Source organism: Hyaena hyaena, unplaced genomic scaffold (assembly GCF_003009895.1).
Source record: "Hyaena hyaena isolate Hyena2069 unplaced genomic scaffold, ASM300989v1 scaffold_1086, whole genome shotgun sequence".
Classification (NCBI taxonomy): domain Eukaryota; kingdom Metazoa; phylum Chordata; class Mammalia; order Carnivora; family Hyaenidae; genus Hyaena; species Hyaena hyaena.
The window spans coordinates 378,990-400,320 of NW_024081719.1; the positions used below are offsets into that span (position 1 = coordinate 378,990).

The 21,331-nt window shown below is 42.1% G+C and overlaps 1 protein-coding gene across 4 annotated transcripts in view; it reads right to left on the minus strand.

Annotated features, from left to right (window-relative positions):
• Window positions 1–21,331, minus strand: part of AIDA (axin interactor, dorsalization associated) — a 39,943-nt gene that overhangs the window by 4,026 nt on the left and 14,586 nt on the right. For all 4 annotated transcript variants that reach the window (XR_005526441.1, XR_005526440.1, XM_039222244.1 and 1 more), the window contains exons 3-8: window positions 19,854–19,907; window positions 19,404–19,458; window positions 12,402–12,465; window positions 12,062–12,168; window positions 3,980–4,102; window positions 1,710–1,832 (exon numbers count right to left, since the gene is read on the minus strand). Coding sequence is in view for 2 of the 4 variants with exons in the window: in XM_039222244.1 (XP_039078175.1) it covers window positions 1,710–1,832; window positions 3,980–4,102; window positions 12,062–12,168; window positions 12,402–12,465; window positions 19,404–19,458; window positions 19,854–19,907 (526 nt within the window). In the remaining 2 variants the exon portion in view is untranslated. The remainder of the gene's footprint in view (window positions 1–1,709; window positions 1,833–3,979; window positions 4,103–12,061; window positions 12,169–12,401; window positions 12,466–19,403; window positions 19,459–19,853; window positions 19,908–21,331) is intronic.

Below are 21,331 nucleotides of genomic sequence, written 5' to 3' on the forward strand. Positions count from 1 at the left end.
CGCCCTCGGCTACGTCACTCTGCCTGAGCCACAGTGGTGCTGGGTCTTGCTTGGCTTTTAAAACGACACACGTCTGAGACCTAAACCGATGACAGAACCCACAGGTGACAAGAGGCTTAGCGATGTTCCGAAATGTGTGTGTAGCCCCGGCACCCCCCCGTCTCAGCAGACAGTGGGACGTGGCTGAGGGAGAGACAGACTCTCAGCCCTCAACTCCCCCTCCCCAGAAGTGTGACCTTCCAGATCTGCAAAAGGGTCCCTTCTCTTCTCCCTCCTACGGCAGTAAAGGGTCGTTTGGGATGAAAACCCTTACAGGTCACATTTCTCGGTCTCTGCAGCCAGGGACCTGTCTCCTTGTCGTCACGCCCGGGTCTGCGTCGGAATACACGTAAAAGTACAGTCACGTCTGAAAAGTGCTGAGGTCCCAAAATGACAGCATCCCTTTAAGGAACGCATTCATCTGCACCGTGAGTAGATGGCCTGTTTCCTGCGTCCCTGGTGGGCGCACCTCTGTTCTTCGTGGTGTTTAGAAGGAAGAGGAGAATGTGAAACGAGACTGATGAACAGAGACGAACGGATGTGCTTGTAAACGTGAAAAAAGCGTCTTCATTCGCACTTACATTGGTTGCAGCTAGACTAATACTGTCCGTCAGAAGTTCAAAGTTAGAGATGAGCAGGGTCAGACTCAATATAGCTGTGCTCTCAGCATCCTGCGGGTGAGGGCCTCGGGAGCGCAGCACCAGAACCCAGAAGTGAGCCCGCGAGATGGTCCCCGTCACTCCGTGCCAGAAACATGTCCCCAAGCAACGGACTAAGAGAATGTTCTCCGATTTTTAGGCACAAGGCGGAACTTCACACTGCGGCGTCTGCACCTGGCTCCTCGAGCGCATCCTACCTGCGTGGTCTCCTGACGATGGTTCTCAAACTCCGGTGCACCTGGCACCACGGGGAAGGGCCCCCGGACCAGGGCGCGGGGCGCACCCGGGGTGGGGACCCCGGGGCTAGGACTCAGTGCAGGAGGCCCCGCGTGGGCCCGCAGCCACCACGCAGACAGCCATTCGGGGTGGAGCAGGGGCCACGGCAGCAGTGATTCGAGGAGAACGTCAGCTGCTTTAGAGGAAGGAGCGATCCTTCAGAGGCTCTTCCGTACCTTGTACGGGCTTCTTGCAAAGCGCGAAAACGCCAAGAACCGCAAGGGAACGTGAGGTGAGAAAGGGACGGAGGCCTTTTCACAGAACATGACATCCCGCCGGGCAAGCGGCTCGGAGCGGCCCAGGGGAGGGCGACTTCACCTTCTCCAAACCTCGCTCTTGCTCCTTCCCACCCTCCTCTCAACCAAGCGACAGGCGCGAGTCCTTCTTCCCAAACCCGCGGCTGGGGCAGCCCCCTGTTCCGTCAGCCACGGGAGCCTCCCCCATCCAGGGCTGCCACCGCCGTCCGCACCTGGTTACGAGGAGAACTTCATCCGGGTTCGTCGTTCAGGACGGTGACGTTTATTATCAAAGAACATTTTATTATAGAGCTGTTATTTATGACACTAGACAATACAACGCCTAATTCCCATTTTAAAAAATGGGAATTTCGTTCAGGTCAATAAACACTGTATGGCATTTACTTCTGCCAACTGGGCGAGGTCACAGGGCACAGAGACACCAACGGGACCAGAACTGTGGCCACAAGAAGCCAATGATTTACCATCACAGACCAACCTTTGGTTAATTTCTCAACATGCTTCTGGAGCTCAATGTCCACGTTAAAATGAACATACGTATCTTCTTTCCTGGAAGCCACGGGAGTATCTTGCACGGGAGTTAGGTCTATGCCATTCAGATCTAGAGAGGAAAGGAGAATTTCAAACAGAGGCTCAAAAACTGCAAACGAACCACAGAGGCTTATGTTTCCTCAAGGGACTTTGGCAAAAGCCAAGGGGCGGCTCTCAGATGACGTAACATACACTCCCTTTGGTGTTAACAGGTTCCTACCGAGCTTCTGGTTTCCAGGGTTATGTTTCCAGGGGGCTGGGGACAGAGAGGGGGGCAGGGGCGTGGGGGGACAGACTCAGGGCCAAGGGCAAGTAAGTCCTGCCATGACTGGGTGCAAGTGAAAGTCTGAAGCAACAAAGTTTGATCCATGTTAGGAGGTGAGAAGGGCTCGTGTCTTCCTTCAGCCACTACTGTGTTGCACACAGTACAAATCTGGAACATGAATCTGGTTCCATGGTGGGGCCCCTACCCGTTTGGCAACCTTGACCAAGTGCATGGCATGGAAAGGCCTTTAATCGAACATGACCTGAATTCCCATTGTACTCAAGTCGGAGCCAAAACAATGGACATGAAAGCTGCCGATGAACCCCTTCCCTAGAGGAGTCATTTTTATACGTACTACCTGAATTCTGATTGAATCTGCTATAAAATAACCCGACTTACAACCACCAGATGGTACACTACGTGTGGTGGATGGCTTTAATTTCCTGGAGCCAGGAATCTGCCCGTTCGATCAACTTCAACGTGGACTCACTCAACGATGAGTGTGGATGTATTAGTCAACAGACTCCTATCTTGGAGAACTTAAAACAATTTAGTGGATTTGAGGATTTCAGCTGCTAAAGATATTCACACAAAAACATGTTTCCACTCAATGTGTATGAAGAACAACATGGTATCTACCGCGTCATCATTTCACGCTGTTGTTTTACAGCATACAGTCCCAACCGAGATGTGCGGTTTTACAAATGGCCTGAAAGATAGCGTCGGGTATGCGTACTTTCCAGTAGACCGGGGCCTTGATAGCCGGTAACAGCAGTGGTTCAAGTATGACAGCTTTAGTGCTGTGGGGCGTCAAGATTCTTCTCTGTGTCTGAATTTTTTTTTTTTTAATGTGCTACTCATGAGCCCATGGGTCTGAATTTACTTCTATGATTGGTAAAAGTTCCTTCCATTTGACGTCAGCCCGTTTCCTTGGTTTGCCTCAAGGTGCAGAGTAACTGTTGATGATTTGTACAGTTATTTCTGAATAATAAATAGTATGACACCATCTGCAGTCACCCAGTAATTATTTCTGAAGGGCCGCTGGCTGCTTTACAAATAAAGTACTGTGCAAAATGTGCAACACCAGCAAAAGCCTTGAATCGGTGTGGTGTCCATCTAAAACCAAAGATAGAAAAGAGCGGCTTTCAAGGAATAAATGGAATGCCCCCCTGGACAGTAGAAAAAGCAAATCCTAAAGACAGTGATGCTTAATAAGAATTACTTTTTAATGGCCTTCAGGATTACGTTCAGATAGGGGTGTTTACAGACACGTCCCACTTCCTGTCTTCACAGAGGACTCACGGGAGGCCTGATTCTCGCCCACGCCCGCAGGGCTCCCCTGTGCCTCAAGGATTACAGCAGGAAGCAGAGGACCGGAAGGCGGGGCTTGGGGGACAGGAGAACGTGGGGTTTTGCAAAGAAAACCGCACACCCTGAGAAGGTGAACGGAAGTATCTGCTGTTCAAGACAGTGTGTATATCTAGATGGAATTTTAAGAATATAGACATGTACGGGGCGCCTGGGTGGCTCAGTCGGTTGAGCATCTGGGCTCTTGGTTTCTGCTCATGTGATGATGTAATGGTTTGTGGGTTCGAGTCCCACATTGGGCTCTGAACTGACACTGCAGAGCCTGCTTGGGATTCTCTCTCTCCCTCTTTCTGCCCCTCCCCTGCTCATTCTGTCTCTCTCAAAAAGAAAAAAAAGATTTACAAAAAAACCCTCAAAAGCAACTGTGCATGAAGATTATAAACAACAAAGTATTTTTAGTAAATCTCTCGGAAATATTCAGTAAAGGAAAGAGGCCAGCTTCGCAGGGATTTTATCTCTCGGCACAATGAACTCAAATGAGTTGTCGCAGAGGCAAGAACCCATCCCCAAAGCCCTTAACATCCCAAATGAGAATCAACATTATGAAATTCACGAGAGGGGAAAATGTACACAGAGTTATTTACCCTTTACACTAACGGTAATATACGGATCGATGCACTGCCCCGCGTCCTTCAGACCAATTTTCTCAATTCTGATCGTGAGTAACGTCATTCCTGGTTCTGACGGCAGCCTGGGCAATAAAGTACCTGGCAACAGAACAGCAATAAAAGTGAGCCTCACCAGCAGCTTCGGGGTCAATGCTTCAGTAACCTAGAGAAGACAGCCTTGCTCCTACCTGACTCGGTAACTAGCCAGCCATTAATGTGGGTTTCTGAACACTCAATGCTATTCTTTTGGACAAATATTTAATATATTTAATATAATCCAAGATACATCTACACTTCCTAATTCACAGTCAACACCAACGTGTAAGTCAAGTTTGTTAAAGGTTCAACTCACTAAGTTCAGGAAGCCCAATTACAAGTTACCATATACTTAATATACTCCAACTGTATACACACACAACACGTCACATGTGCTCATATATATGAGATTTCATATCTCTATATGAAGTGGTAGAAAAAACATAGAGCTTTTTAAACTTTTGTTATATTATCCCAAAGTTTGAGAAACTTAACACCAGACTCAATCATAAATCTTTTAGTTATTAATGGGGGAAATAACTTACAATTTATTATTTATGTATTTAATTAAGTAATTTTATAGTCAAACTCCCCACCCCTTTCTGCATCCTATTCTGTACGATCTGTTCTCTTGGAAATTAATCCTGCTGAGAAGGGCATGTGCAGTGAGAGTAACCACATGCTCGAAACCTCCCATACAGGCGTATCGATGAAACTTTCTAAAACCGAAAATCCCCTAGACCCGCACAAGAGCACATTCCCAACCAAGAAAATGATCTGAAGGAAGAAATCAACTGTACCGTTTGTTAACTTATTTCAATATCATTTACAGAGAACAGAGGTGGAAAAACTGATCTGAATCTAATACGTATATAGTATCTCAAACTACAGAACCTGCCATTTATCAAGGACTTTCATTGACATGCTTCAAATTCCTATCCAACAACGCGTTATCCTAACTTTTAATGAAGAAGTATTTGAAATCTGTGAATCAATCAACCTACTACCTTCAAAACAGTACATTTAAGGGGAAGGGGGGTGATGGGCATGGAGGAGGGCACTTGTTGGGATAAGCACTGGGTGTTATATGGAAACCAACTTGACAATAAACTATAAAACAAACTAACAAACAAAAACACCAAAAAAATAGTACATTTAATTAACTGCAAACAGGCTCCAGGGGATTTTTTTTTGGGGGGAGTATAAAAATGCCCTCAAAATGGACCTGTGAAACCCTGATAAGATGCACACTATAGATCAAAGGCCACTGAACTGTACACTTCCAGCGAGTGAATTTTAGGACATGAAAATTACCACGGGCATTCAAGAGTCTTAACTGGTGACCCTTGTGAAAGAAAATGTCCAGCTCGGAACCCTAAAAGCAGTACTCAATACCACTGCCAAGTAAAATTCTAACAGTACCTTTTCACATGAAACAGATCCTTGACATTCTTCCATATTTTAACACATTTTTAAATATTCAAACGTTTTCTTATATTAAAGATAAAAAAAGGTCTCTTCCTGCATCCACCGTCTCTTTCAAATGTTAATTGTGAAATCTGACAAATATTCAGAAGAGCAAATGAAACAAGCTCACAGCTTAAGGAAACCTGGAAAGCAGGCACCCAGGGGACCGTCACTTAGGTCAAAGATAACCCTTACCCCAGCAGCTCCCTCCGACCACCACCCACGGTTCCTCTAATTCTTCTCCACTATCCTGGCTTTCAAAATACTTACTGAAAAGCACGGTACAATAATGTCTGCCCGCTTCTGCCAGTCGCTGTAACTTGCTCGCCTGAATGACTGCATAGTGCAGGCGTGAGTGGTACGCGGGGTTTATCAACACGGTACAGTGTCTGTACCCGTTCTTCCGCTGGCAGCCACTATGAGCGGCTCCAGGCTTTTGGAAATTGTTTGAACTAACACAGCTGTAACATCCTTGCACACACATTTTAGTGTACGTGAGCACACATTTGCAAAAGAGAGGGATCACCAAGTCACACGGCAGTGCCCACCTTTTTACTATGTAAAGACAACCTATGTCCAAAATGCTTGTGCAGGCGCCACGCCCAGCACCGCCCCCACACCCCACTCTCTGTGACACCCTTCTTTTTGGTCAGTTTGAGTGTGGAGAAATGTTGATCCAGTTTTAGTAGGCATTTCTCCACTGACTGACTGAGGCTGAGCCCCTTTTCATTTCAGAATGAGCATTTGGAGGCGCCTGGGGGGCTCAGTCGGTTAAGTGTCTGACTCTTGATTTTGGCTCAGGTCATGATTGCACGGTCTGTGGGATCAAGTCCCGCATCAGCCTCTGTGCTGACAGCATGGAGCCTGCTCAGGATTCTCTCTCTCTCTCTCTCTCTCTCTCTGTCCCTCCCCTGCTCACTCACTTTCTTTCTCTCAAGATAAATAAACTTAAAAAATTTTTTTAGAATGAGCATTTGGATTTCCTCTTTTCTGAAGTATCTGTTCAATTATTTTGTCCATCTTTTTTTGGAATGTTCATCTTTCTTAGCAGCATGCGAGGAGCGCCCTGTGTCCCCACCACACCCAACCCCCCTCCTCCGAGATAACAACCGTTCTTGACTTCTAACACCAAAGATTAGTTTGATGTGTTTAAAATGCCTTTCTCTGTTAATGCGGTCTTCTTATTATGACAAATTCTCAATGTTAATATATTCAATTTCTTAACTTTAAATTCCTTTATAGTCACTGCTTTCTGTGTCCTATTCAAGAATCCTTCCCCATTCCAAGATCATGAGGGTTATTTCCTTATCTGGTAACAGCCTTCTCGTTTTTCCATCTGCATTTAATTCTACAATCCGCTTTGAATAGATTTTGTCTTTGGTGTGTGGAAGGAGCCCAAGCTCATTCTGTCCACCACAGACACCCAACTGTCCCACACCACTTATTTAAGTGACCACTGTTTCCTCCATTGATCTGCAGTGCACCTTGATCACAAATCAAGCACGGGCTGTTCTGGGCTTTCCATTCTGTCTCATGGGACTGTCTCTCAAACTTGCACTGTTAAGTCATTTCTTTTTATTTTTTTAAATGCTTATTTTTGAGAGAGAGAGTGAGCACAAGTGGGGGAGGGGCAGAAAGAGAGGAAGACACAGAATCTGAAACAGGCTCTAGGCTCTGAGCTTTCAGCACAGAGCCTGACATGGGGCTTGAACTCACGAACCCTGAAATCATGATCTGAGCGGAAGTCAGACACTTAACCTTCTGAGCCACCCAGGCGCCCTGCTATGTAGTTTCTTAAGAACTGTAACTTTGTTAAAAGTCTTGACATTTGGTAAAGCATAATTTCCCCTCTTGACATTGCTTTTCAAGAGGCAACTATTATTAGCCCTTTACATTTTCCATTTAAGTTATAAAAACAGCTGTCAAGTTCTTTAAAAAAAAAAAAATCTTTTGGAATTACAGTGAAGTTCAGATCAATTTTAGAAATAGTCACATCTTTTACAAATGGCTTCTTCTAATCCATGAACTGAACTATACCTTTCAATTTATTAAAGACTTAACTTTTCTTGATAGTTTTATTATTTTCTTCACAAAGGTCTTATACTTCATTTGTTGGATTACTAGGTATTTAATATTCTATGATACTCTGACAAAAGTGATTTCATTTTCTAAGCAATTGTTGCTCTTTTATAGATAGAATCGATCCTCAAGTACAGACTGTTTTTTTTCTAACCACGCATGCTAAACGCTTATTAATCCTGATTTCTCATCTACTGATTCTTTCACATATACTATATATACATATACACACACATATACACACACACATACACACACATATAGACATATACACACATATACATCCATATATACACACATATATAGACACACACATATACAGACACAAACATACACGTTTACACACACACACATACATACACACATACACATATACACATACACACACATATACACACACACATACACACACACACACATATATATACTAACTATGAATAAAAAAAGGGATTTTCTGCCCCTACTGTTTATCTTTTATTTCTTTTTCTTGTCCCACTGCACTGGCTAGAACTTCCAGAACAATGTTAATACAAAGAAGTAATAGTAGGCACTCTTACTCTTGTCTTGTTCTTCATCTGAAAAGGAAAGCTTCAATTTTTACCACTAAGTATGATTTTTGGCTCTAAGTGTCCCTACAGAAGTGTTTTGTTCTCAGTCTGCCAGAGTTTTTTAAACTCAATAATAGATTTAGAATTTAAATATTTTCTGCATCTACTGAGAAGACAGAGATTCGTCTCAATCTATTAAGGTGAATCACCTTGATGTACCTCGCTTATTTAACACTCTATTCTCAAAAATCACTTATTACACAATATTACACTTATTACACAGAGCCTGTATGGGGCTCTGTGCTGACAGAGTGGAGCCTGGAGCCGGCTTGAGCTTCTGTGTCTCCCTCTCTCTCTCTGCCCCTCCCCCCACTCACAGTCTGTCCCTGTTTCTCAAAAAGAAATAATTGTTAAAAAATTTTTAAAAAATCAATTAGTTCAAGATGTTCCTAGTTATTATCTGCAGTGTTCTCTGTATGACAGTTTACTCAGCCAATCTACGTGAGGCATTTAGGTTGTTCCTAATACTTTACTATTACAAATAGCACAATAAATAACCTGATGTATATGTGTTTTGCTTTTTGTTTGTTTTTTTTTCAATTTATTGGAGGTACAGCTTCAGAATAAAGTCCTAGAAGGAGAATGTTGGGCCTAAGAATAAAATGTCTACTTTTGTTGTCGTTGACGAATTCCCCTCCAGAGGGGCTGAACCTTTTTGTTCTCACACCAGCAGTGAGTGTGTTCCCCACAGCCTCACAACAGCAGTTTTAATTTGTGTGTCTCTTATTATAAGTTACTTATCTTTTCATATGTTTAAGGGCTACTTGTGCATATCTGTGTGTCTGCATGTGTGTGTACACTGTCCATGTCTCTCTGCCCAATTTTCTAATATGCTTGTGGCCTTTGTTGACATAAGGTAAAGGTTTCTTATATATTAAAGTTGTTGGCTCCTTATTTGTCTTTTTAACTTTGATTACGGCTTTTTTGACAGTCAAAAGGGGACTGCTCATCCAACTTTAAAGCCAATGGTAGATTCTCCTTTTATGAAAGCCTATGTTTTTCCCAAATGAATATTAAAATTGTGTCCACATTAAAGAGGTAAATTTCATTCTTTTAGTTTCAAAACTAACTGTGTACATATACTTAGGCCTACATAAGAGATAAGTCAACACATTCATATGATAATTTTGTAACAGCTAAGCCTACAGTTGAACTTGTCAATAAGAAAATGGGTTGTAAAATCTTGAAAAGGGTGGTTTGGGCTATTTTTGAATTCATATTACTTTGGTTTACGATTTTAGTAGCTTTACTATTCAACACTGTCAATACATTTTCTGGAGATAAATAACAGGTTGTAAATTTATAGCCTTTATTTAGAGGACATCCAGCAAGCCTACCTTTAGAATAATTAAATCTCATTTTAGTTTAAGCCAGTTATTTAAAATACATTTATTATGTTTGCCTGTAAGTTTTTACATTTTTGAAAAAAGAAAGTAGTATCAAGAAAGCTAAGATTTTTTTAAGCTTTTTTTTTTTTGTTCTTCAAGAAAGGTTGGCTGGAAGTCATTTTTAATTATAAACAGGGAAAAAACGACTCTGAGTCAATACCGCCCCACATACGATACCGCCTTCGTCATCAGCCTCACTTGGTGGTGGTTATGTAACTATGCATTTCTCAGAACTCATTAAGCTGACCACTAAAAATGGTGAGTTATATACATAAATGATTCTTCAATAAATCTGACTTTAAAAAGTCACAAAAAACGTACAAATTATAAAAAACAAAGGTGACAAATAAAAAGAAAACATCACAATTCCTTGCCACCAAACTGCAGACACTGTCTAGGTGACCCTGAAATCGTGGGTTCCCACCGAGTAACAAAGAAAAAAAACGGTTTTCCTGCTTTACAATTAAGTGTTAAATGTCATCTTCCTATTTCAGTGGCGATTTCAATGAATACAATCTTATAAATTACTGTTTTAATAACACTCATCACAAACTAAATCCAGTTAATTAAACTAAATGTGCTCTTTCCTACTTTGAGGAAAAAGAAATTCAGGGAACAAAAGGTTTGGTAACCTTCCTGTGTGTCTGAAATGAGATATCACAATGCAGTATCAGGATACAAAGATCTGTTTAGCTTGGGTTTAATCTTACAGAGCAAATGGATTTAATCGATGTAGTTTCTTTTCAACTCCGCACCCCGAGCCCCACCAAGACCTTAATCTGTGTCACGTTCACATCATCTGCTCCATAAGGATCCCGTTTGCCACAGAAGTGCGTTAAGTGAGCAAACAACGAAACTGGGCTTAAATTTTCAGCACCGGAAGCGACATCAATTCCAGTATGTGGTTTGAAAAGAGAATGATGATTATTCAGTCGGTAAAACAGCAAAATAATTTCTCTCACCAGCTTGAAATTTCTTATGTAAATGGCAAAAGTAAGACAAATATCCCACTCTTCACCGAGCAGAGCAGCCTGGAAATAATGCCCTTGTACCAAGGAAACATTCACTAGGGCCTGGGATTCCCCCAGTAACCCACACACAGGTCCCGGGGCCGCCCCCTGAAGGGAGGGGAGGCGGAGTGACCGCAGTCACTAAGTACTCAGCACCGGACACACACAGTGCTCAAAGCTTCAGGCACAGTGCCATGCTTAATCTTCACGGTAACCTTCTAAGTTAGGCACCATCATTATCCCATTTTATAAATAAAAAAATTGAGGTTCAGGCTGGTTTAGGAAACAAGAGCAAAGTCCTTCAACCAGTAACTGGCGGAGCCCAGACTCTAGCCCATGTAGCTGTTGGTTCAAGCCAGGCTGCTCCCACTCCATAAAGCCTCCCCAGGGAGTTTCAAGAATACAGGAATCTTACTATATTCTTATTACCAAGAACGCTATCTGGATGACACACAGATTGTATTTAGCTCTACTGGGAAGCTTCCAGAGTCTATTTTAAAACGCATGATAATCTTCTAGCACATTGCTAGTTTTCCTGAAGTGACCCAGTTTACCACAAATGAAAACTACGCACTGTGTTAAGGACAGACCAGAGTCAACCAGGGATTGGGAGAAGCAAGAAACTAATCCAGGTGCCCGCCTAGGTCACGTACACAAGGGGGATCCCCACTGAGATCTTCGCAAATAAAGAAGGCTTGCCATTCGCTTTCCTAAATCAAGATGGGAAAAAAGGGCATTTGCTCAGCACCCACTCCCCCAGATCCAATTTTCATGACTACTTTTGATTAACTAAAGAAGTGCTTGTAATCGTGTCCAAAAAACAGTTAACATAGCAGGCCCGAGACTCATTCTCAGAAAGGCCTACTGGCAAAGCCACCCCTTGGCTGGAATCCGGGAACCTGAATGTTCCCACTATCCCTCAGGAAGAGTGGCTACTGTCCACAAACCGTTTGTGCAAGCGATATGGTTTATGCTGAGTAGCTGCCTTCCTGCGAGGAGGCTAGAATTCTGGCCGGTTCAAAGCAGAGGGGGCCTCTGTGATCAATCCCTGTTACGGTCGTGGGCCCGGAGTCTCTAACTGTTTCCCTCAGAGACAGCATTTCACGTGGAGCACGGGGGACGTGACTCACTGGGGAGGACTCTCAGAGCCTCCACCTGGTTTCCTCCAGATGTCATGTTCTCCCTTGGCTGACTCTGTTCTGCTCTTTGCTCACCGCAGTACATCGTAGCGGGGAGGGCACTGCGCGCCAAGTCCCTGGACCTCAGGGTGGTCAGCTTACAGACAGGAAGATGTTCTCAGACTATACTTACAAAATGGCTACGGTCAATAACACGGCTGTGAAAATTCATTTTTAAGACTGGCCATGAGCTCTGGGAAGGCTTCACTTCTCAGCAGCAAGCACCAAAATAAGTTGTAAACACCCTCATGCTGGATTCACTTCTGCCCATTTTGGACTAAGGGATGCTCACCGGGCACTCGAGCAGGAAAGGAGTCGGGAGACCCTGCTCCCGCGCCGCCCTCTTCTTCTTCATCTTCGAATTCCAGATTCTCTTCTTCACCAGGTGCTAAGATTCTTCTACATGTAGAACGGCAGATAAAACAGTGAGCTACAAAACTAAATATCCTACAGAGATATCACGGCCACTCATTTCACAGGTAAGACGCTGACACAAAAACGCTGACATAAAAATGTTGCCGTATTGATATTAAAGGTGGCAATGTTGATATAAAAAAATTTTAGAAATATCTGAAAAAATAGGTATAAGACAATAAAACAAAAAGACAGATAGTGATGCTTCTTTATTTTACCTTAAGGGGACAGGCTGAACATCAAATGGGAATTCTTTGTTATATGTAAGAATATTCTTGAGGACTAGAATAAAAACAGAGAGAAAGGTACATTAATTCTCCCATGAATCAGAACGAAAAGCTTTATTGGAAATGAAGCAGAGGGGGCCTCTGTGATCAATCCCTATTATGGCCATGGGCCCAGAGTCCCTAACTGCTTTCGCATGGAGCATGGGCGACGTGACTCACTGGGGAGTCACTGGGATTTTTTAATCCATTTTACTATGCATGTTAATACCTTAAAAAAAAAATCTCAATTTTAGAATCATTCAGAGCCACAACGCAACACTGAAGGTCTCATCAAAATGAAAACATAGAATACACGCCAGGTACCAGTACTTTGTCAGATCTCTAAGGAGAATAAGTTCCAGAATCTCAGAGCCCTCAGGGAAAATGAACTCCAAAATAGCTCCTTGTACAAGATCCTAGGTGAGACATATAGGACAGTTGAGAAAGAGAAGACCCCCTCCCTGGAGTACTTCAGTTAAAAGACTAGTGTCAAAGATAACCAATTAGAGGTACATGAGATCATTTTGGTCTATGTGCTAAGTAGATTTCCCCTCAACTCCATAAAACTGGCAAAACTGGATAAAACTGGTTATGATTTCCACATGCCACTTATAGCTTACTACAGACATACACATATGTACCTACAGACAGACACAAAGAAGGATCTATCCTCAAGAGAAGTCTTTCAATAACATGGCGCCCACCACCTTCTGTGTTCTTATGTGGTCGATGATTACATTCTGGTATGTAAACTTAAAGAGAGATATTCTGGAATTCCGCCTGCATTTAGAAAAGCACTAGAACTACGGATACCTTACAGGGGTACAGTAAGTCTGTAATTGGTGCTTCCTAGCTGGCGCTGTGGGTTTTCGGTAACCACCTGAGATTATATGAAGGCGAAGTAATGGCGATACTGAGTACTCCAAAAATTCCTATTGTACTCAAGTTATTCGGCCTTGTTCTGGAGTGCTGTAGTCTACGGACAGAATACCTGTGGCATAAATACCATCATCCCAAAGTAGGAAACTCCAGGGCACAGGTAATGATCATCTGACTTACTCCAACAGCAGTCGGGTGTTTACTGGACTTCTCTGTGCACTCTTACCGAGTCCTTCCGTGAGAGAGAGGCCTGGGACTTGCGGCTACCTTCTCATTCATTTTTATTCTCTCTCTCCCCCCCGGCTCTTACCCTCATCTTTCCTCTCTCTTCTTTTCAACAAACGTGCACCAAGTGCCCACAATGTTCCGGTGAGTTCTTAGGTGCTAAAGGAACGGCAGGGATCAAGTCAGAGGGTTACTGATCTCATCTATGGCTCTGAGACTCTAGTCAGAAGCGGACAGTAAGTAAACAAATTAACAAGACAATGTTAGACTGTGATTAGTGTTAGAAAAGACACAGCCAGGACGAGTGTGTAAATGGAGTACAGAGTGGACTTCAGCTACGGTGGAGAGGGCAGGCCTTTCAAAACTAACTTGTTGGAAGGCATGTGAGCCATAACCTGGAATGAGAAGAACCGTCCAGAAGTAGCACCAGGGGAAGGGCTTTCCAAGTATAAGAAACAGGCTAGAGGGGTGCCTGGCTAGCTCAGTGAGTGGTGTGTGCAATTGTCAGTCTCGGGGTTGTGAGTTCAAGCCCCACGTGGGGAAGAGAGATTACTTAGAAATAAAATCTTTAAAAAAGCCCAACAGGCTAGAGCAGTCACAAAGGCTCTGAGGTAGGCCCTTGCTTGGCTGGTTCAAGGAAGAAAACAGGCTACATAAGTGAAGTCTGACAGGCAAGGGGGAAGAGGCACAGGATCTGAAATCAGAGCTTAGCCCTATCACTATGTCAACTGTCGCTGTGTCATTCATGTAGCTACTCTCTCAGGTTCCCCAATTCTAAAATGGGAATACTACTTCCTTCACAGACTGCTGACAGAATGAATATATATGAAACTGCATGGGAAATCTTAAATCCCATAGAAGGATAAGCCCCCATTATTATATGGTAATTTATCCTCTCCATAGTTTTCCCACAGTCAGCTAGCTAGAAGAGAGTATTTCATATTTCAGGTCTCACTGAAAAGCATGGTTTTTACAATTACAAAAACATCTTTTCTAAACCAACTGCTCATTGTGAACAAACTATGAATTGAACTCAAATATCACAGTATTGTGCTAAATACTAAGAATAGGGAAGTGGGTGAGAAAGATGACCATGTGTCATTCATATCAGAAATGAGAGCACTGGGGGGCTCAGTCGGTTAAGTGTCTGACTCTTAATTTCAGCTCAGGTCATGATCTCATGGTTGTGGGATTGAGCCCCACATCAGGCTCCATGGTAGGTGTGGAATCTACTTAAGGTTCTCTCTCTCCCCTCCCCTGCTCCCACGCATGTGCACTTGCTCTCTCCCCCACAAAAATAAAAAAGAAATGAAACCACAGAAATGACATTTTTATTATAAAAAGGGGAAAATCAACCCTTACAACATATGTAAAAAAATTAATAAAGAAGTTGAAAATGATATCAGTTACTAAAAGTATCTTGTGTTTGTATTACAATACAAGCACGGAACAGTATTTCTTCTCTTAGGTACACCACTGCTTTGAAAAGGAAATGATTAGATATTTAATTATATGAGTAATTTTGTAAGAAAAATAACAGATCTTTTCTCATTTTCTATAATTGTAGGATAGGTTTCTATTTTCACCAACAATGGAACAACAGAGATTCTAATGCCTTTTTAAAATAGGGCTCAACAGGGGCACCTGGGTGGCTCAGTCAGTTAAGCATCCAACTTTGGCTCGGGTCATGGTCTCGCAGTCTGTGGGTTCGAGGCCCGCGTCGGGCTCTGTGCTGACAGCTCGGAGCCTGGAGCCTGGAGCCTGCTTCGGATCCTGTGTCTCCCTCTCTCTCTGCCCATTCTCTGCTCATGCTCTGTCTCTCAAAAATTAACGTTAAAAAAATTTTAAAAATAAATAAAATAGGGCTCAACTTAAACTTTACATAGGATTTTTCTCCCACCAATAAAACTTTACATAGGATTTTTCTCCCACCAATACTTTTGCTGGTACTTTAGGAAGATTTGGAGAAGAGACATGGTTTATAATTTCCTGGAAGTTAGAGGCGAGCACGGGGTCCATCATGGCTGGCATCTGGTGGCACACCTGTGCTGGTAAACATCTGGTACTCCTAGCCCACTGTCACATAGCCTGGCCTGCCACCCTCTGCAAGGTGACACTCTGAAGATGACAGACATGCAATTATCAAAATGTGTTCTGCTTCTGTGCCTAATTCGTTTCATTTTTCTGGGGGACAAAATGAACAGGTGCTACCTCCCCATCTGAAAAGTTATGTTTTATTTTTTTTTAATTTTTTTTTTGGTTTTTATTTTTGATATAGAGAAAGACAGAGCATGAGCAGGGAAGGGGTAGAGAGAGAGGGAGACACAGGATCCAAAGCAGGCTCCAGGCTCTGAGCTGTCAGCACAGAGCCCGACATGGGGCTTGAACCCACAAACCGTGAGATCATGACCTGAGCTGAAGTCGGGCTCTCAACCGACTGAGCCACCCAGGCGCCCCTGAAAGGTTATGTTTAAAATTACAGGAGAAGATTCCCTGAAGACATTCAACCCTATTGAACTTAAAAATGTGCCAAGTTAAGGGGTACCTGGGTGGGCTCAGTCGGTTAAGCGTCCGACTTCGGCTCAGGTTGTGATCTCACCACTTGTGAATTCGAGCCCTGTGTAGTGGGTTGAGCTGTCAGCTCAGAGCCTGGAGTCTGCTTAGGATTCTGTGTCTCCCTCTCTCTCTTCCCCTCCACTACTCGCACTCGCGCGCTCTCTCAAAAATGAATAAATGTTAAAAAAAATGTGCCAAGTTTGTATGATACTCAGAGCATTGAATTGTGCTCTGTAGGGAAAATACAAAGGTTATTTGCAATCTCCGTGAGGGGAGAAATGAATTTAAGTGAGAAGCATACAGGGCGGACTACGATAATGAATAATAAAAAATGCTCCTATAAAAGGCAGAAGGAAGGGGCATCTGGGTAGCTTAGTTGGTGAAGCGTCCAACTCTCTGTTTCAACTCAGGTCATGATCTCACGGTCTTGTGGGTTTGAGCCCCGCGCTGGGATCTATGCTGACCAAGCGGAGCCTGTGTGGGATTCTCTCTTTCTCTCTGACCCTTCCCTGCTCACAGTGTCTGTGTCTCTCTCAAAATAAATATATAAACTCATTAAAAAAAAAAAAAAGACAGGAGGTAGAGCTTAATTAGGGAGAAAAAGCTTCCAGAGAAAGGTGAGATTACTCTGGGGCCTTGTAGGATCAATCAATGGAAGTACAGGGTGGTGGGGGTTGGGGGGGTGGAGAGGTTTCAGTAATAAGTAGTCGATTACCAAGGACTAACATAAGAAAATGTAATAAATAGTACTTTTAAGATCTTAGTTGTAGTAAGAATTTCAGACAAGACTATTAAGAGATCTCTTTTAAAACCTTGAAGCAAAAACACAGTAGCAGAATAAAACCAAGTTCCACATATTAATTTTTCTTTCCTTCTGGCCTTAGAAGGTGCAGAGGCTAGCTTGACTCCGTCTGGAATATACTCAAATACCAATTTGTAGAAAATGTTTCATTCTGACCAAGTAACTAACTCATAACTAATGCCTCGCTTTGATAAATGCAAAATTACAGAGCATACCCTGAGATACAACATATACATTTACATTCCTTGAAGAGGCAACAGCAAATTAAAATCACCTAAATTAAGTACCAAGAAGGGAGAAATCTACATGCACTATATACATTCAAAGTATAACAAAATAAACCCCAATAGTACTATCTTTGCTTTCCATTCCTATCCCTAATCCTAAAAAAATAAGCAGCAGACAAAACAACAACAAAAGAAGACATAAAAGATTAATGCAGATTTTAGTCCCATCTTCTCCTCATACAGGGGTCAACAGTCTTCAGGAGCTTGAACTGGAAAACCATGCTGTTTAGGACTGATGTCAATACTGTACACCACTACAGATATTAACTCAATATAGTAGAAGGAACGTAGGCTTTGGAGTCACTTAGAAACCTGGTCAAAACCCAGTTCTCACATTTACATACTGTAAGGTCATGGGCAAGCATCAGCAAAACACAGCTGAGTGGACTTATTTGAGTGTTTGGTCCATAGCTGATACTCTAAAAAATGGTAACTTTCAGAAAGGAAAGATCCTATAGGGAACAGGAGAAATCTGTAAGATTCTAAAATTTTATTTGGAAACAAACTGAAAAAACAACCAAAAACTAATGGAAAACAGTGACTAAATAGAATGTCAAAATCCTAATAATTTTTATCATTAAAAAAATAGAACATTATAATCTTCTTTGGAACCATTATATTAATTTTTTATATGTTTAGTTTTGTGGGGGGGGGGGCAGAGAGGGACAGAGAGGGACAGAGCGGGAGACAGAGAATCTGAAGCAGGCTCCACACAGTTAGTGTAGAGCCTGATGCGTGGCTCAAACCCACAAACCGTGAGATCATAACCTGAGCTTAAGTCGGATGCCCAGCTGACTGAGCCACCTAATCACCCCCATTGTAATCTTTTTAAAAAGCTATCAATGTGCTTTTCTTAAAATAATCTAATACATAACCATATATGGTATGACTGCATTTATGCAAAATGTCCAGAACACACAAATTCACAAACACAGAAAGTGGATTAACGGTTGCCTAGGACCGGAAATCAAGGAGCGGGAGAGGCAGGCGTGTGCTAACGGGGAGGGGGTTTCCTTCCGGGGCGACGGAAATGTTCTAAAGTGAACTGTGGTGATAGTTGATAGCTGTGTCTTTGCCTGTATTACAAACATGTCCTCCGAGGGAACGTTCATTTGCACCAACAAGGAAATCTTATCTGGCACACCCTGACCACCAAAACCTATGAACGTTTACTTCAAAAAAGCTTTCGAGAAGGTTAAGGAAAATGGGAACAAGGAACTACTCTGCAGAGCTCGGCAACAGCCCGGCTGATTGCAGTGTGGTTTTCAAGGACAGGTAGTAGAAATGGGCCTCAAGGGCTGTACCTTTATCCTCTCCAGGAAACTCCACTGTTAGCGCCACCAAGTACTTACAGTCACTGAAGTGGTTAAAACAAAACAAAGGCTAAAACATACTGATGAGGTACCTCAACTCAAATAACTATTCATAGGCTATAATGGCGAACAGAGTAACAATTCCTGTAACCTTTACGGTTAATCCTCAGTCTAACCCGGAGTTAGGTAAATCATTTGATAGCCGTGTAAATGGAATAGAGATCAAGTAACTTGTCCTACACATCGATGTATTCTACACATACAGCAGTAACATAGCCACAAAACAATACACTTACTTTCCTACCATTTGGCTATATACTGGATGCTCTTTTAAAAATGCTCTTTAAAAAGGATTTTGTTGTAAGTGAGATGTATCAACAAGTAAGTCTTTAAAAATAGTAGTTGACTCCCTTCCTTTCTCTACAATAAAATCCACCTGAATGGAGGCGGTTAGCATTTAAGCTAAAGTGTTAACAACTACAATTCCACTAATAACTTATTTTAAACATTTCTAAAACATTATAGGACTTATAAAAGCACAAAAAAATCACATAGGACTAGATACTAATGAAATGAATAAGCATCTATGCTAACTAATCTCTATTTTTTATTTTAATTTTTTAGGGAGACAGAATGAACGAGTGGGGGGGGAGAGAGGGGGAAACAGATGGAGAGAGAGAGAGAAAAAGAGAGAGAGAGAGAATCTTAAGCAGGCTCCACACTCAACGTGAAGCTCCATTCCACGATCCTGGGATCATGACTTGGGCCAAAATCAAGAGTCATAGGCTCAACTGAGCCACCCAGATACCCTTATGCTAAATAAGCTCAGTATCTATAACAGAATAAATATTTTTCTAAAGGAGTACCATCAAAAATATAAAGTAAAACTTACTTGGTTCTAGCTTCTTCAGGTCCTCCAGTTTAAATTCTTCTTGAGACTGTGTGGACTGAATTTAAAACATGCATATTACATCTTTTATTATGAAGATTTCACTACACCCTATGTCTTTTAAATGGCAAGAACTAAAGATTCAAAAAGTAGACAAAATAAATGAATCCATTTCTTGCTTTCAAAGTAGAAAATGAAAAGTCCCAAATGGGTTTTTGTTTGTTTTCGTATTTTGGAACATTCAGGCTAAAAATTGCAAGAAGCGGAAGCTACATCTTTTCTCTACAACTTATTAAATATGAAATCTTTTAATAGGAGTTTAAGCCATGAATTCCTATTGCTATAAATCTTTTCTGAGACAATACTGCTTTTAGATTTAATGCCTAATGTTTATAAGAACAGTTCAGAATAATTTTCTCTTACATTAGGAAGGGGAAAAAAAAAGTTGTTTACCTGTAAAGCTGCACTTCGTAATTCCAAGCATGTTGCAATTTTGCCTATGGTTTTCTGTAGGAAAAAGAAAAAAGCCATAAATACCAAATACGCTGTAACTGTTGTTGTCAAAATCATGGAGTTAATTTTTGTTGGTAAATGATCTATAATATTTTTAAGTTAAATTCTATTTCTTTTTAGCATCTTACAGATTTTACAGAAGAAAAATAGGAGGCAAAGGGCTAGGTTAAGAGAGAAAGGGAATATATATTCTCTCCAGACCTATCTGTACTCTGACCTATTTAATTTTTTTTTAAATGTTTTATTTATTTCTGAGAGAGAGACAGAGAGAGAGGCAGCGTGAGCAGGGGAGGGTCAGAGAGAGAGAGGGAGACACAGAATCTGAAGCAGGCTCCAGGCTCTGAGCTGTCAGCACAGAGCCTGACACGGAGCTCAAACTCTTGAACTGTGAGATCATGACCTAAGCGAAAGTCGGACACTTAACCGACTGAGCCACCCAGGCGTTCCAGCTCTGACCAATTTAAAATCCAGTTTGCTTTGATGACAGCTTTAGATTTATTTAAAGGGCAATGAAAAGAATTCCAACTTCTTCCCTCCCCAGCTTTGCCTTCTCTTCTTGTCTATTAAGCCTGAAAGTCATGAAAAGATTTAAAACTAAAAATACCTGAAAGTTAGCAAAATGGTATGATTTAATTTTGTCTTAAGTCCAGTCTTGACTTGTCTAATTAAATATATAGATAATACCAAGCAAAATCAATACTGGGGATGCATGGTGGCTAGTTGTGTATTCAGGTCTGTTTTAGATGAGCTAGAAGATGAGCAGAAATGATAGGGTACAGTCCTTGCTGTTAATAAGCTCAAAGTCTATTATGTGAGAGGAGTTACCACAAAATCACTGTAATATTAAGAAGAGACACTTAAGGGGCGCCTGGGTGGCTTAGTCGGTTAAGCGTCTGACTTTCGCTTAGGTCATGATCTCGCGGTTCGTGGGTTCGAGCCCCGCGTCGGGCTCTGTGCTGACTGCCAGCTCAGAGCCTGGAGCCTGCTTCAGATTCTGTGTCTCCCTCTNAAAAAAAAAAAAAAAAAAAAAAATTAAATTAAAAAAAAAAAAAAAAAAGAAGAGACACTTAATTCTTACAAGCACAGGAAAGTAAGCCATTACGCATGTTCTGAAGAAATAATGCCAGAATCTGTGATAGAAATCAAACCTGGGAAGGTGTTTAAAACTGAAGAGTTGAGAAAATTGTCACAATTCAGTTGTCTAAAGTCTCAAAGTGAAAGCAGAGGGATATAGGTTTGAAAATGTGTGTGTCCTGGGTGGGGGGGTGGCGGGGGTACGGGGGTGGTCATTCGGAAGAGGACCTTCAATGACTCAGAGGAACCTGTTATTACTTTAGCAGTAAATCACACAGAGGCTTTTGAAGAGAATGACCATCAGACCTGCCTTTTTAAGAAGACTTATGAGTACAGTCCCCATA